Genomic DNA, 15957 nt, shown 5'->3' with positions numbered 1-15957 from the left:
TTAACAAATGTGTAGTCTATTGTATATTGTATTGTAAAAAAAAAAACACTTCACTTTTAAAAATGTAGTCAGGCAGCTACTGTAGCAAAAACAACATCAGCAATGACGTATAGGAGCATGTGTGCATGACATTATAAGGATATTGACCAAGTAGTGCTTGACAAAGGTCACTGGTGGACATTAACACAGGATACGTCAGCAGGAAGTCATCCAGTACACTCTCTGGAAATAAACAAGAACATGTCATATGCATTAGACATTTTAGGGAGAAAACAACTGAGAAAAAAAAAAAAAACATCGTAATGAAGAATGTTTTCAAAGAAATAGTTCACAAAAAAAGAGAAAATTCTGTTAACATTTACTTTAATGTCATTTCATTTGTTTTTATTATTTCTTTTGAACACAACGAAGACATTTTGAAGAATGTTCACGCTGCTCTTTTACATACAGTGATGGTGGATGGGGACAAGGGACTGTCGAGCTCCAAAAAGTTCCATAAAAGCATCATATAATTACTTTTTATGACTGAAGTGCTATACTGCAAGTCTTCTGTCAGCTTTGTGCAAGAAACAAACCAAAATTTTATTCACTGGGAAACTTGTTGCCATCTGTAGTCACTATTCACTTTCAGTGTATGGAACAAAGCAGATTGAACATTCTGCCATACATTTTCTGTGTTCCACAGTAAACAGAAAGTCATATGGTTTGCAAATGTTTTTTTTAAATTTAATATTTTGTATTTTTAGGGGATTTTATAGTACTAAATTTTATTAGTACTATAGTACTATAAAATACAAGTATATTTTATATTAAATGTTTCTTTTTTATTTAATATTTTGTATTTTTAGGGAATTTATATTTATGGAATACTTATGATTCATTTATTACCTGATAACCACTTTTAGACCAAAAAATTTAATTTCCAACTAAAATAAATCTTGAATGCTTTAGAGCACAGCCTTAAGTTAACTGTTTTAAGAGGTTACTGCTGAAGTGAAAAAAGTGAAAATAATTTTATTTTATTTTAATATTATTAAAAATGCAAAAAAAGAAAGAAAATAATTTATATTTATATATATATATATATATATATACACACATACATATTTATATATATATATATATATATATATATATACACACATCTATCTATATATATATATATATATACACACACATATATATATATATATACACACATATATATATATATATATATATATATATATATATATATATATATATATATACACACATTTTAGAAGAAATATATATTTTCCAGTTTTACTCTAAAACTGTGAGAAAATCAAAGCCATAAAACTAAAAGTTGTGTGAGGTTGATATCTCAAAAAATTAGCTTTCAGTAAGATTTTGTTTGGGTGCAGTTCCAAACGTTTCCACTAGATGAAATTCATCCCCCATTCATTTCCAATGCGGTCATTTTTAACCACAAACAATACAAGTGTGTCTATTTTTCAGGACCATTTAACCTTTTCGAATCATGTCCATTAATTTTTTGTGTGTGTTCACATAGCAAGTGCAAAAACCTTTACTAAGTTTAGTACTATTACGATTAACAAAATTCTAAAAACAAAAACAAAAATGATCAAAAATGACAGAACAGGTTAACTGAGGGTTAAAGCAGGTTACTCCTTAAAACCTGATCTTTTTACAATGCCTAACACTGCAGCTACAATAAGCCGGTAAACGTTCATGAAAAATTCACCACAGCTCAATCGAACAGGCAGTTTACATGTACTCTTGTTTGTTTTCTTCTGTTCTCTCTCTTTCCTCCTGACCTCCTTTCTCCTGCATTATCACATTTTGCTATTGCACCACTTTAATTAGACCTGTGTTTGCCTGGAAGCGTTCGGTGCCGCTGTTCATGAAGGAACGGTGCGTGGTGACCTTGAGCAAGACTGCTAATGTTTTTAATCCCACTGCGCAGTGATGGTGGCAATCCTTATCTGCCATGCAGAACGACTGAACGCTTCCTGTGTACAGTAACGGGCCACATTTAATCTTATCTGGGTAACCTTTGTTAAAGAGATTCATTTCATTCTGGAAAAAAGATGAAGAACCCTTTATCACTCACCTCAGTGCAACCTGCAAACTTATAATTAAGTTTCAATTATATGGGTACTGCAGCAACTTCCCACTACTCCACACCAACCCCACTGTAATCTACAGCTAATAACAGAGAGACAAAAGAAAGAGACAAATACAGTGACCAAGAAGAAAAAGGGAGAGCAGGACATTAAATGGCCCTTAATACGCCTGACCTCTCTGCTGATCCCACTGAAACACACTATTACTCTCATAATGACACTATTACTCGGATAAGACCGTAATGACTGATATGCATTCACTGTTCATTCCACTTTAATTTGCTCTGAGAGCAAATGGTGATTTAGATTCCTACAGAGACATCAATCGATATTCTCATCTGATCTACAGATCGACAGAATCTCTCGGTTTTTGGCTTGTGAGTAATTTAGATGCCTTAAACGTATATTCTGAACACCAAATGTAACAACGTTGAGCAAGACCTAATGTTGGGCCTCACTTGTGGAAGGCACCAATACACGAATACTTAAAAACATAAGTACATTTGTGACACTGATCATGAACCTCTTTGTACAGATGGGCAGATGTTCTTGCTTCCATTGAAGTGCAAGATGTTATATGTGACCCTGGACCACAAAACCAGTCACATGGGTCAATTTTTTGAAATTGAGATGTATACATCATATGAAAGCTGAATAAATAAACTTTCCATTGATATATGGCTTGTTAGGATAAGACAAAAACTGGCCCGAGAAAACTATTTGAAAATCTGGAATCTGAGCGTGCAAAAAAATCAAAACATTGAGAAAATCGCTTTTAAAATTGTCCATTTATGTTCGCGATTGTGCTGCATTCACTCACAAAAATAAATGTTTGATATATTTACGGTAGGAAATTTACAAAATATCTTCATGGAACATGATCTTTACTTAATATCCTAATGATTTTTGGCATAAAAGAAAAATCGATCATTTTGACCCATACAATGTATTGTTGGCTATTGCCACAAATATACCCGTGCTACTTGTGACTGGTTTTGTGATCCAGGGTCACATATGGATGATTCTTAAATCATGCTGGAGAACATGATCCTCAACTTGTGGAGTTTTAAATGCTGCTGGGATTAAAGCAAAAGCAGATCAAACTAAATACTAAGACATTCTGGAATTCATGTTTATTTTTCAATTCAACTTTTCATTCAAATTATTAATCTGATAATATAATTTGTAGTGATTTTTTTTGTATTATTAAATTAAATAAATGCAAAATAATGTGGGACATATTTTCACAAGTGGCTAATCTGTACATTCCGAGTTTCTTTATTACCATTGAGACACATACAGATAATGATTTTCAAAGTGACTAAAGTTATAATCATTATTGGAGAAAATGGCTTATAATGAGACACAGAGACACATGCCCGAATGCAAAAAAATACAATAAACAAATCCACCCTCTTGGTTAGAGTATCAATAAACATTATCGCCAAAATCAACGAATATTGATTCGATTTGTCACTCAAACCATCATTATGAATAATTTATAAGCCTTTAGAATATACACAAATATTCTTTTGGTGTAAAATAAACTTAAAATAGACTTAATATCTTATGCAATCGTGCCTCTCAATTAGACGTCAATCGTTTAAAAATTTCGGGTTGGTAAGATTTTTTTGTTTGTTTGTTTAAGGCTGCATCAATAATATAGTAAAAAAGAAAAAGAAAAAAACTAATATTGTGAAATATTATTACAATTCAAATAAGTTGTTTTCTATGTTAATATATTTCAAAATGTGACTTGTTCCTGTTATGACAAAGTTGAATTGGATAACACTTTATTTTACGGTGTCCTTGTTACACGTTAAATGTAGTTACTATAGTAACAACAGGAAATTATGCATAATTGCATGCAACTAACCCTAACCCAAATCCTATACTTATAGTACATGTGGTTAATTATTATTACTCCAGTTCTTAAATGTATAATTGAACTTTAACACGGACACCAAATGAAGTGTAACCAGATTTTTGCAATTAAAATTCAGAGAAGTTACACAGCGTTAGTGACTTTTAGGTGTTAACGCTAAGTAAACGGTAAATATAAATGTATGTCTTAAGGATCCCTGAAACTGTAATTAAATAGAGCCAAACTGCATAAACAGACTGCAGCAATTCATCAGAGTCAGATTTTAAAGCACTCTGCTTAGTTTATTCCAATTACCACTAAATTAGACTTATGCATCGCAAAGAGAAGCAGGAGGGGTCAGAGGGAGGAAGGGATAGAATAATGAATGAGTTGAGTGTTTTCTGAAGCAGTGTATGGTGACAGAGGGATTCCTCCATAAGCTCTAAATCCAATTAGTGACAGTGTTTCTGCGGGCTGCGGTGTGAGTGTGCTGCATTGGCACTGTTGTAAATTCTTCTTTAATTTCACACTTACTTCCATGAGCTTTGAGCGTTCTGCTCTGCTGAACTGCTCGCATCATTATGGTAATCTGCAGCTAGCAGCTGTAGGCTACACGCCGCGCCAGAGGTGCTTGCTTACTCACACAGACAGACACTGTGTCCGAATATGCAATGTGCTTTCCAACACAGTGACAGAATGTAAAAACAGAGTATGTCTTCCAAAACACAGTATTCATGATACTGGATGACGGACTGCATGTGCTGAAATTCTATGGAAGCTTGTTTTTGCTTGTTTTCTATAGAAGCTTGTTTTTATTGAAAAACTAAAAAAAGGTACAAATTTCTCAGATCTCTTTTTCTTGCAATTGTGATTATATCTCGCAATTCTGACTTTATAACTAGTAATTGCGAGTTCTCACAATTCTGAGAAAAAGGTCAGAGAAATAAAGTCAGAACTGCAAAATATAAACTCGCAATTGTGAATTACAAAGTCTGGACTGTGAGCTAAAAAGGTAATTACCTTTTTAATAAAGAGTTTACATCTCGCAATTCTGACTTTATTTCTCACAATTGTTAGATACACTTCAGTACATACTAGACACGGTCAAAGATGTTTTAATTATAAACAGCCCCAAATGACACCCTGAAACTGCTTTAAAAGGAAAGCTTTCTCTCCAGACTCGCAGTTACACAGCAAACGAGTGAAGGAACATAGAGCTTAATCAGTTCCTCTCTAATCACTGAAACGGTCTACACTGCAAGTGTGCATTTTTATGATGTGCTGTGCCACTCGAAACGGTGCTAAACTAGTTAAACTAAATCTAATAATCCAATCAGCAGCTGCACACACACACACACTAATTTGCAGAGACACTTTCACAAGAGCTCTCGATACTCTGCAGCAGCATTAACCTGACTCACTCTTCACTTTTTTGTTCTTCACTTCTCTCTCTCTCTCTCTTTTTATTTGCTACAACCAAAACAGAATGCATTTTTCATTATCTGAAAAATGAAGGACTTTACTGCAGCTGAACGTGCCACTTTTCCTGGAAAAAAAAACTGCTGCTCTGCAATGAGGAAGTGCGAGACCAGCAAAAGATTAGACACGCTTGTTTTCCCTAGGAAAAAAAACAACACAATTTTTAATCCATGCTAATTGTGCATGTAGCAAACTATTCAACTGACCATGACTAAGAGTGTGGACTGAATTTAGAATCAGATTTCTATAAGACATACAGATTGCAGTGGGATAAATCCCGGGTGACTCCCAAAAAGCATGTGAAGGACATGTCTGAGCCATATTTCACCCCCAAGATAATAAAAAAAAAATTATAAATTAGATTTTGCTTAAATAAAATGAACTATACTTTTATAACCTTACACAATTTTTATGGCTTAAAGCATATTTCCACACCAAATTCTTCGTAACACACGTGGAAAACGAAATCTCATTCTCATAACTGTATCCTAAAAAAAAATATTTATCACTCTAACTCAAATCTCATTCTTATTGCAATAACACAAAAATAAATGTCCTTCCCATTACCGTAACAGAAAAGTCTCATTGCTATTACTGTAACTAAATGGATCTAATTCTCATTTCTGTAACACAAAATAAATCTCATTCTCATTACCGTCACACGAAATACATCTCATTCTCATTACCGCAACACGAAATACATCTCATTCTCATTACCGCAACACGAAATACATCTCATTCTCATTACCGCAACACGAAATACATCTCATTCTCATTACCGCAACACGAAATAGATCACACACACACACACACACACACCGCTCGAACCTTCCAGAAAATAATCTTTCATAAAGTTCGGAAAGGTTGAAGCAAAATACAAGGACATTCTTGGGCTTCATTGCACAGAATATGCGCTGTGAGTTTGGAATGCAGTGGGCTTATTTATTAAAAATATGAAACTCACTGGCAGATACAGTAGCTGCTTTCAATTTCAAATACTCATGCGCTCTTTGTGAAGAGAACTCGCATATGCGGCTGTGTTCAAGTTGGTGTGACTCTGTGTAAGTGGTTAAATGTACTTGCATCTCAAAATGGTTTTATTACGCAAAATTAATGTAAACACAGTCAGTTATGTCTTAAAGGTGCACTGTGTAATTTTAGCGGCATCTAGTGGTAAGGTTGCGAATTGCAACCAACCGAAGTTACGGTGGCCGACAGGAAAAGATGTCGTTGTCCGAGACAGCAGAGAGTAGCCAGTTAAGCAATGAGGTTTCTTTACAAAGATAAATTAAGAAATTAGGTTTACTTAATTATTAAGTAAAACGATATGTTATTGCAAATATTATTGTTACTTGTTCATCATTGTGTCATTGTTTTATTTGCTGACTTTAGCTAGCTTCTTTGCACCAAGAACAACATAGTGACTAAACGCGTTTGTCCGTTTAGGGCTACTGTAGAAACATGTCGGCGCATTTCAATGTAAGGGAACCCGTGGTGTATGTAGATAGAAATGGCACATTCTAAGGTAATAAAAACATAACGGTTCATAATGTAAGGTCTTTATACACCACTGAAAACATAGTTATGTATATGATATTGCATTTCTGTCAACAGATCCTCCTAAATATTACACAATACACCTTTAATGGATTAAACAGACAGGACAAAAACATATTATATTTCAAAAGAGATCTGTGCATTAGTGTGAATGCAGCTTATTAGATCTCCTGTTGTCTATGATGTCATCAGTTATAATAAAACAACAGTAAAGATGAGAAAGAGAAAAAACACTCACAGCTCCTGATTGGAAAACTTTCAGATCCTTTTAAATACTAAAAGCACTCTGTGTATTGCTTGTAATGTTTTGTTGTTCGTCTATTATTTACTAGGCTACTTGCTTTTGTTTTGAAGCTATATTAGTTTATGTATTTAAAATCTTAGCATACTATTGTTTTAATGACATTTTTTACTTATAATTATATAGGTAATTAAATAAAAAAAATATATATTTTAAGATTAAAAAACTAATTAATTAATAAGAAAAAAAAAGTAGATCAAGAATAGTTTTGGAATCAGATCGTGACTCCCAGAATCAGAATCGGAATCGGATCGTGAGGTGCCAAAAGATTCCCTACTATTTTAGATGATGAAATTCATCCAAAATGCATTTTCAGGAGATGCATTCCTGAGAAGGTACCATTTACAATCGTTATGAATACTCGCATCCTGGAATACTGGAAACTCATTTTAAAAAGGAAAATATTTAGAAAACCGTGGCTAAATGACAGCAGAAACAATGTTTTGCTTTTCCTCTCATAATGAAAAAGTAGGTCTAACTATATTCTTGGCGTCTCTTGCATCTTCCAAACTCTTTCAAGCTCTTCCACCCACACTGCAGGAACGATCAGACAGAGTGTGTCAGCTTGACTTGAAAACATGATGCGAAAAAGCTGAGAGTTAATGACCACCTCAATGACAGCGGCAAACCCTGGAGGTCAAATGAGCTGCTGTGTGATGCTTTGATGGACAGCTGAGGGATACCACAGTTCACGGTCTGCAGACACAGACCCGGTCAGCTGCTTATGATATTGACAGACGCAAACAAGAAACCCGAGCATGCAGAAAAAGGAAAATGAGACTGTTACAGTTAATGAGAGGATGTGACAGATGAATATATTCTTGTATGTATATATATATATATATATATATATATATATATATATATATATATATATATATAATATGTATTCTTGAAAAGCACACGTACACAATCACTCTCCTCGTTTCGTTTTTTTATTTTTTATTTTTTACTCAAATTATTCCCGTTTTCCATAAATCATGGATAACGAGCTCTGAAAGCTTCGGGCCCAATATGCTTAGGATTCGTGAGCTGAGTTATCATCATCAATGAAGCAATTCCCACAAGTCTCTCCGTTAACCATGTGGACAGGGTTTGATTATCGCTCATTGAGCCGAGCTCGCCAATTACCCTCAGCCGGCCTGAGCAGAGCGCCGTTGAGGTGATTGACTTCATTTACACCAGAAATAGAAGATATCGGATCAGGGGAGAAAAATCAATTCAGGTTTGGATTTGTTAAAGAACACATGAAATGCATGTTACTTCAAGATCAGTTACCAACCTGATCTAGATATAGATTTAAAAGTTTTTTTGCTTTTGAATGCAAAGTAAAGTACAAATTATATTATCACCATAATTTTAAGGGAATCGTTGAAGTACACTATCGATTAAAAGTTTGGTCGGTACGATTTTTTTATGTTTTTGAAATTAGTATCGTATGCTCACTAAGGCTGCATTTATTAGATGAAAATACAGTAAATAGTAATATTGTGAAATATTGTAATTTAAAATACTTTTCTATTATAACATTTTAAAATTAAATGTATCCTTGTAATGGCAAAGTTACTTAAGTCTTGCATTATTTCAGCATCATTACTTCAGCGTCACATGATCCTTCAGAAATCATTCTAATATGCTGATTTGGTGCTCAAGAAACATTTCTGATTATTATCAATGTTGTGCTACTTAATATTTTTGTGGAAACAGTGATTCAGTTCTTTTCAGGATCCTTTGATGAGTGGAAAGTTCAAAGGAACAGTATTTATTTGAAATCTTTTGTAAAATTATTAATGTCTATACTGTCACTTTTGGTCAGTTGAATGTGTCCTAGCTCAATAAAAGTATTAATTTCTTTAAAAAAATATATATATATATTACTGATCCCAAACTTTTGAATGATATTGTATTTTAGAAATTGTTAAGTTTTGGTACATCTCCATTTTGCTTTAATAAAGTTTTTTTTGTCCTAATGGCTAATGGCTAGTCTTAATGGCTCTGTTTATTTCAGGTTTTATTCTAGATTTTTAAAGTGGTCTTATTCTTTTGGACCACACTGAATGCTATGAGTTTCTGTTTAGCATTGCATGTCTTTTATCAGTGTTATACACCAAATCAATGATTTCTTTCTGTATTAAATCAGAGCTCTGAAAATTGAAAAAGACATGTTCATTACTAGAGAAAATGCCTGGTATTGAACACAAAGGAAACATTGCATTCATCGAACACATGGTAGATTCCAAAAATACAATAACCCGATATACCCATTTGTTTCTTTGCTATCGGCAGAAGTCTCCTGGAATCCTCATGCAAACACACAGACTGAATGCAAAAAAAAAAAAAAAAAAAATGTAATAAACAAAAGCATTGAACCGCAGGCAAACACATAAAAGTACCAAACCACTACAGAGCTATTTTTCCTCTTTCTTTCATTGCACATTGTCTTGCTCATGTATTTACTAGCATTAAGAAATGCCAAGAGCTCCAGCTCTGTAGGGAGATACAGTTGGCTGGATACCTTTCATTTAGAAAAAACAATAAAACAACCTCTGCTCTCCATAACCGAATCAATACTTTTACTGCACGCTTCACTTCGGCTTCATGCGCTAAACAACAAACATTTAAATCCCTTTGTGTGCAGATGCAGCCTGTCCTGCAGGATGTAAACACGGAATTCATATGGGATCAGCTGATGGATACTTCAGAAGACGTATGAAATCAATACTGAGCCCCATCAAACTCCCTACACATGTGAGGGCTGTGCAAGCATGACAATACACCGGCAAGCTTCATGTCCCCTGAGACCTGTCCTCTGGGAATCTCTGTCTCTCCTTCTGTCTGTCTAATTCTTTCTTTGTCTCTCTCCGTTTACAAGAACACACTATTTATACCAAGACACCAAAATATACAAATAGACAGACACATGCAACGGCATAGAAAAACTATGTATGGATCACCGGGCAGTCTGAGCAAATGCAGTTATGGATGCATTTCAAAAATAGCGTCAAACTCATTTATTATCTGTCATAGCATTTAAACCATAATAGATTTATAGTGTGGACAAAACCCTCCCAGTAGAATAGAGCGTACCAGGCAGTTAGGAGTGAAGCCACTTCATCTGACAGTTCATAGATCATAGCGACCTTTTTTCTCACCACGATATCACTGTTTACCCTGTCAACACCTAAAATATATTTTACATATATAATAGAATGGTGACAATAGGAGATATACTTCATCAGCACAAAGATTTTAAAAGAACAGTTCAACTACCTACATTGGTGTATATCCTAATTTACATCTTTAGGAATCTGTATGGCTTTCTTTGTTCCATGGAACACAAAGAGAGAAGTTTAGCAGAACGTCTAAGCTGCTCTTTTACATACAATGAAAGTGAATGGGGACTATACGGTTGTCAAGTAAGATTTAAGGAAAGACTTTCAGTTAATAATGACTTCTGAGTGTTTTTCAGAAGACTTGCAAATACAGCGCAAAAGTCATATTGACTACTTTTATGGTGCATGTATAATATTCTTAGAGCTTGAAATCTCCAGTCCAGCAGTTTATGAAAAAGAGCAGTGTTGGGGAATTGAAAGCACTTCCTTTTGTGTTCCACAGAACAAAATCCGTCATACAGTATGGGTTTAAAACAACATGAGCATGAGTAAGGGGTGTGTTCACACTTGTAGTTCGATTCGCTTGGTTTAGTCCTGCAGTGTCCTGGTCCACTAAGCGTTCACATTGGCATTTTAACACTGAATCTAAAGATACCAAACCTAAAGGAATAGGGATATGTTCAGAACCTGATTTTATTTCATTTTATTACGTATATATTTCGGGACGGAATTTACCGAACATCCAAAACAAAGCTGTGTGCTGGGATAAATGTGCTCGTTGTATGTGTGTACTGTGTAGCCTACATATGATGGTATTTTGACCAGCTGAGAACTCGTGAAGAGCTTATAAAATGTGTAAAGCAGTCAAAACAGTGGCAGGACTCCCTCCGTCAAACACACAAACGAAGATTTCCTGCGAAGAGACGCAGTTCTGATGACTGTAACGAACTGTGATGGGCAACATTGCGACTATGACGAGAAAAAACAGGTATGCTTGAGCATTCTGTCCTTTTTAGGGTCGCATCTTATGACATCATGACCCGTTTTTGGTTCGTTTGCATGTCTTTGGTCTGTGTTGCGTTTATATTTCATAAGAACCGCACCAGAGTTCGTTTGGAAGCGGACCGAGACCCCCATCTTTTCAGGGGTCTCGGTCCGCTTGTTTGGTTCGCACCAGGGTTCTGATGGCAGCGTTCACACTCGCACAAACAGCAATCGCACCAGGGTTCGTTTTAATCAAACCAAACCTGCCAAGTGTGAACACACCCTAAATAAGAATTTTCAGAAAAAAAAATCTAAACTGAATTTTCATTTGAACTGTCTCTTTAAACCTATTTACACTCCACATGTACTCTTTTTGGTAATTAATAGGAGTATACGTGGTGTGCTTGTCCAAATAGCATCTTTTCCTCTGTTCAGCAATGGAAGAGAGTTCTGGAACTGCACAGAAAGCAGACAGAAGAACTGCAGCAGTGCAGGATTTAAACAGACACGACTGTGCGCACAACAGAGAAGTGAGCTGAACTATAGCGATTAGCTATCAATGTCTTTAATGAGGTTAGAACTCACTCCGCTGGACTGGCTCGCCATACAGAGGGAGGGGGAACAGCCACTGCAAAGTCAGGCTTTTTCTAAAGGGAAAGAACACTTACTCATTCCTCTAATCTAGTCTGAGAGACATAACAGCTTGATATCGAACACACACTACTTCAGCGACTCAGAGTACCAAAGCAGAGTGCATTCATACTCCTTATAATGGCTTGAAAATGAATTTGTTTCTTTGTTCAGCTTCAAAACACAACAAGAGTCACAAATCCCACAGTTTCACTCCAGATTTGACCCCGACCTAATGTCTTTAGGGCTACAGAGATGTTCTATTCCCTATGGAGAATCTAAATCAATACTTTTTACTACAAACATTCTGTCTGGAAATTAAGCCTGGCAGTTTTAATTCATTTGTCCCAGATATGACAATGCTATAATCATTCAAGCATTTAAATGATACATTATTCTGTGCATCCCAATAGGTGAAACTATCCCACAATCTGCATTTTTCCCTTTCAACCACCTTGTTTAACCGTTGCCAGCTAAACATGGAGTGCAGCATGCCATCCATGACGGCAGGACATTAAAGCCAGCAGGAGATAATAACTCAGTACCAGCAGGATATAGTCGGGCAGTCAGCTAAAAGTAGATCACTACTATCACATCAATTACCTTATAGCACGAAAACAGAACCAGGAAATATACTGCTGTTTGAGTATTTTCATTTTCAGAAGGTTTCCAGGTTTTTCAGACTTGCAGCTTGTTTTGAATGCTCCAGGTACTAGATTCAGGTCTACTATTCCTAAAATATGATCATCCCATCTCTTAAAGTGATAGTTCAAACAAAAATGAAAATTTCTTCTTCTGCGGAACACATAAGAAGATATTCTGAAGAACGCTTTAACTGCTTTGTCGATTTAATCAAAGTCAATGGGGTACAAAAGACATTGGACCCTACTGAATTTAATTGTATGAACAAAAAAAGAGAGGATTTTTAAAAAATATATATCTTCTTTTGTGTTCCAAAGCAGAATGGACGTCAGGTTTGGATCAACAAAAGAGTGTGAATTTTCATTTTTGGGTGAACTATCAGTTTAAGAGATGGGATGATCATGTTTAAGAAGATGGACAAATTTCAGACCAGTGTTATTTTAGTATTCTTTACAATTACTATAATAGTATTTATTGATATTTTGAATAAAATTTTAGTTTTCAATTTAATTTTAGTTTCAGTAATTTGTTATGTATTTTAGACCTCTCTATTATTATTACTTACTTTATTTTATTGTACTTCAATTTTAGTTTTAGTCATTGTAGTTTAAAAGGTTCAATATTTATATTTTGTTTCAGCTTTTTTCAATTTACAAAATTTTAATGGTTTATTTTAATAGTTTTACATTTAAACAGCCCTGTTTCCTACTTCTATAGTGAAAAAACACTAAAACACAAGTTATATGACATGAAATACAGTCAAAGCTTGCAGATCTCCGCATAATCGAAAAACACCTGTTAGATTAGGCCTCAAAATCAGTTGAGAAAGTCAGCAGAAAACATCTATATGTGGATCAAGACTTTGATAAAAGGTGACGGCTCACCTGTCTCTCTGCTCTGGGGGCTCTTTTGCTCCTCGTCCAGCCTCAGGTGCCCCATCAGATGCTCCAAAACCCTTTCAGGGGTGGCAGGCACGGCAGCGTACCTGTGGGAGACAGAAGAGTCACTGGAGTCTTCCTCTTCGATGGAGGACAGGGAGCGACTGCTGCACCAGCCTTCCTCCTCGCCCTCTTCCTCCGTGCCCTCCTCGTCAATATAACGGAAATACGGCACGTCGAATGTAGGCACGGTAGCTCGGTCTGTGCTGCAGCTATTGGAGGACTCGTCCTCATCCTCGTCTTCCTCCTGTTCCACCAGAGCGGCCGGCATCAACCTGTCGTCCATGCGCAGGTCCGGGGCCACTGCACGCCTGCTGCCCATGTCCACATCGGCGCCGACTTACCACATTGACCCGGAGGAATCGAGGAGTCAAAAGCCTGACTGCGCTCTGGAGCTTCTGGTTTAAGATCCCTCAGAAGGGCTCCATAGGAAAGAGCGCACGCCAATGCAGCACATCCTCGGATGAGTGTGTGTTTGTGTGAGTGTGATTGAGCGCGTTAGAGAATGACTTCAGGGAGATGAGAGATATAAATAAAGTGACAAAGAGGCAGGGCTGAACAGATTACATGAAAGACGGAATGACAAGAGTGAGAAATGAGAGACGAGAGAGAAAGGGTGTGCACGCTCTGGAGCTCCACACACATGTGAGAGCGGGTGTGTGGCTGCTTACCTCCCGGTCCAGGAGGAGGAGGAGGAGGAGGGAGCTCTCGGTGACGTCGTTCTCTGAAGCACCTCGTGGCTCCTCTCTCTCTCACACACACGGACTGCTGCGTCACCGGGGGGCTGCGGGAGGGGGGAGGAGAGAACATTATCACCAGGGAGATTCCCTGTCTTCCCGTCCCTGTCTGTCTCGCTCGCCTGATTTCCATCACAATACAGTTTTAAATTAAACATCCCACATCAAATGGCGCCGTTCAATGGGTTCGTTTTATCATGACCCAACACAATGCTGCCGTAACGCTGCTCGGCGCGAGGCTGCATTTATATTTTAATCATTTGCTCGTTTCGAAAGGTGAATTAATTCAACCGATTTAGTTATTTGATATTGCATAATCATGAATTGCAAGCAGATTATGCTGAAATATTATGTGTGTGTGCTGAACTGGTTTGTTGGTTGAATATATATTTATACAGTACGTACATCTATGCATAATGAAAACATTTGAACACAGGGATAGTCCATGCGAAAATATAATCCGGCATTCTATAGAATGCCTAGGTAATGTATAGAATTAGGTAATGTATTTTTTGCAAAAAACATCAGGAATTCTATACATTGCCTAGGCATTCTATACAATACCGGGATTTCACACTTTGCCGGTAACATATATATTTTTAATGAAAATGATAGAAAATTTTGTGGCCATTGTATATGTATATGTGGATGTGTATATATGTATACAGTATGTGTATGAAGGAAAGGTGCTCTGAACCAACATTTCTCTGCTACTGTCCTGTAAAAGCCATGTCACTTTGCCCGGTGTGTGTTATCAATCTTCCACAGATCTCTGAACATGTTGAAACACACACACACACACACACACACACACACACACACTGAGAACAAAGCACTCAATCCATCCAATCTCCAATATTCATACATACCTAAAACTCAACCTATAATTGCAAACACAATTCACCATATCAGTGACATAAACATCTCAACAACTGTATGCAATGCTATAAAATGTGCTCAAACTAGTGCAGACTAAACCAGTCATGCAAGACCCTCATGTAGAGTTTGCATCTAATTATGTTCTGATATGAATACTTAAAAACAGCTCTGGACCCTGAACTCAAGTAAAAGGTCTGTTTGCTGTAGTTTAGCCAGCATGTGAACTGTGTGACTCACTAGTGTGTGTAAATATGGGTGTGAGCATCTCATGCCTTCCATAACGCTTGTGCCAACAACATACGGAGCGGGATCTTACTGTCACCCTTCGAAAAACATCCTCATTGCAGTGATACACTAAGAGATGTGCATTTCAAGTTAGCAGCAGTGCAATTAATGGATAGATCATGCAGAGTTTGTGTGTGCGAGTGTATGTGTGTGCGCATGTTTTAATGAGCTGGTTTTCATTCTCTCTGTCCTTAGACTACAGCAAACAGCACATCAGTCAATGTGGTGCGTGTGTGCGCCCGTAATTAGGCAGACAGACAGGCTGGAAGGACCAGCACTTTTCTGCTCTAATTGCCCATTGCACTGAAACACTGAGAGACCTCCAATGATCTTGCACGAACGAACACACACACACACACACACACGGATGCATGTACACACTGCAACCCCCACTCTCATGACGATCAGCAAAAACTGCATTTAAAAAGCCACAATCTCAG

At 36.6% G+C, this 15957-nt stretch overlaps 1 protein-coding gene across 2 annotated transcripts in view; it reads right to left on the bottom strand.

The window, feature by feature from the left end:
- The window catches only part of rapgef5b (Rap guanine nucleotide exchange factor (GEF) 5b), a 62375-nt gene that overhangs the window by 14932 nt on the left and 31486 nt on the right, over nt 1-15957 (bottom strand). For both annotated transcript variants that reach the window (XM_084088446.1, XM_084088447.1), the window contains exons 10-12: nt 14288-14400; nt 13563-13663; nt 144-222 (exon numbers count right to left, since the gene is read on the bottom strand). In XM_084088446.1, coding sequence (XP_083944572.1) covers nt 144-222; nt 13563-13663; nt 14288-14400 — 293 coding nt within the window. The remainder of the gene's footprint in view (nt 1-143; nt 223-13562; nt 13664-14287; nt 14401-15957) is intronic.

The sequence above is a fragment of the Abramis brama genome (assembly GCF_963993115.1).
Source record: "Abramis brama genome assembly, chromosome: 17".
Taxonomy (NCBI): Eukaryota; Metazoa; Chordata; class Actinopteri; order Cypriniformes; family Leuciscidae; genus Abramis; species Abramis brama.
The sequence above is the reverse complement of the archived record's forward strand: the minus strand, read 5'-3'. Positions and strand labels throughout refer to the sequence as shown.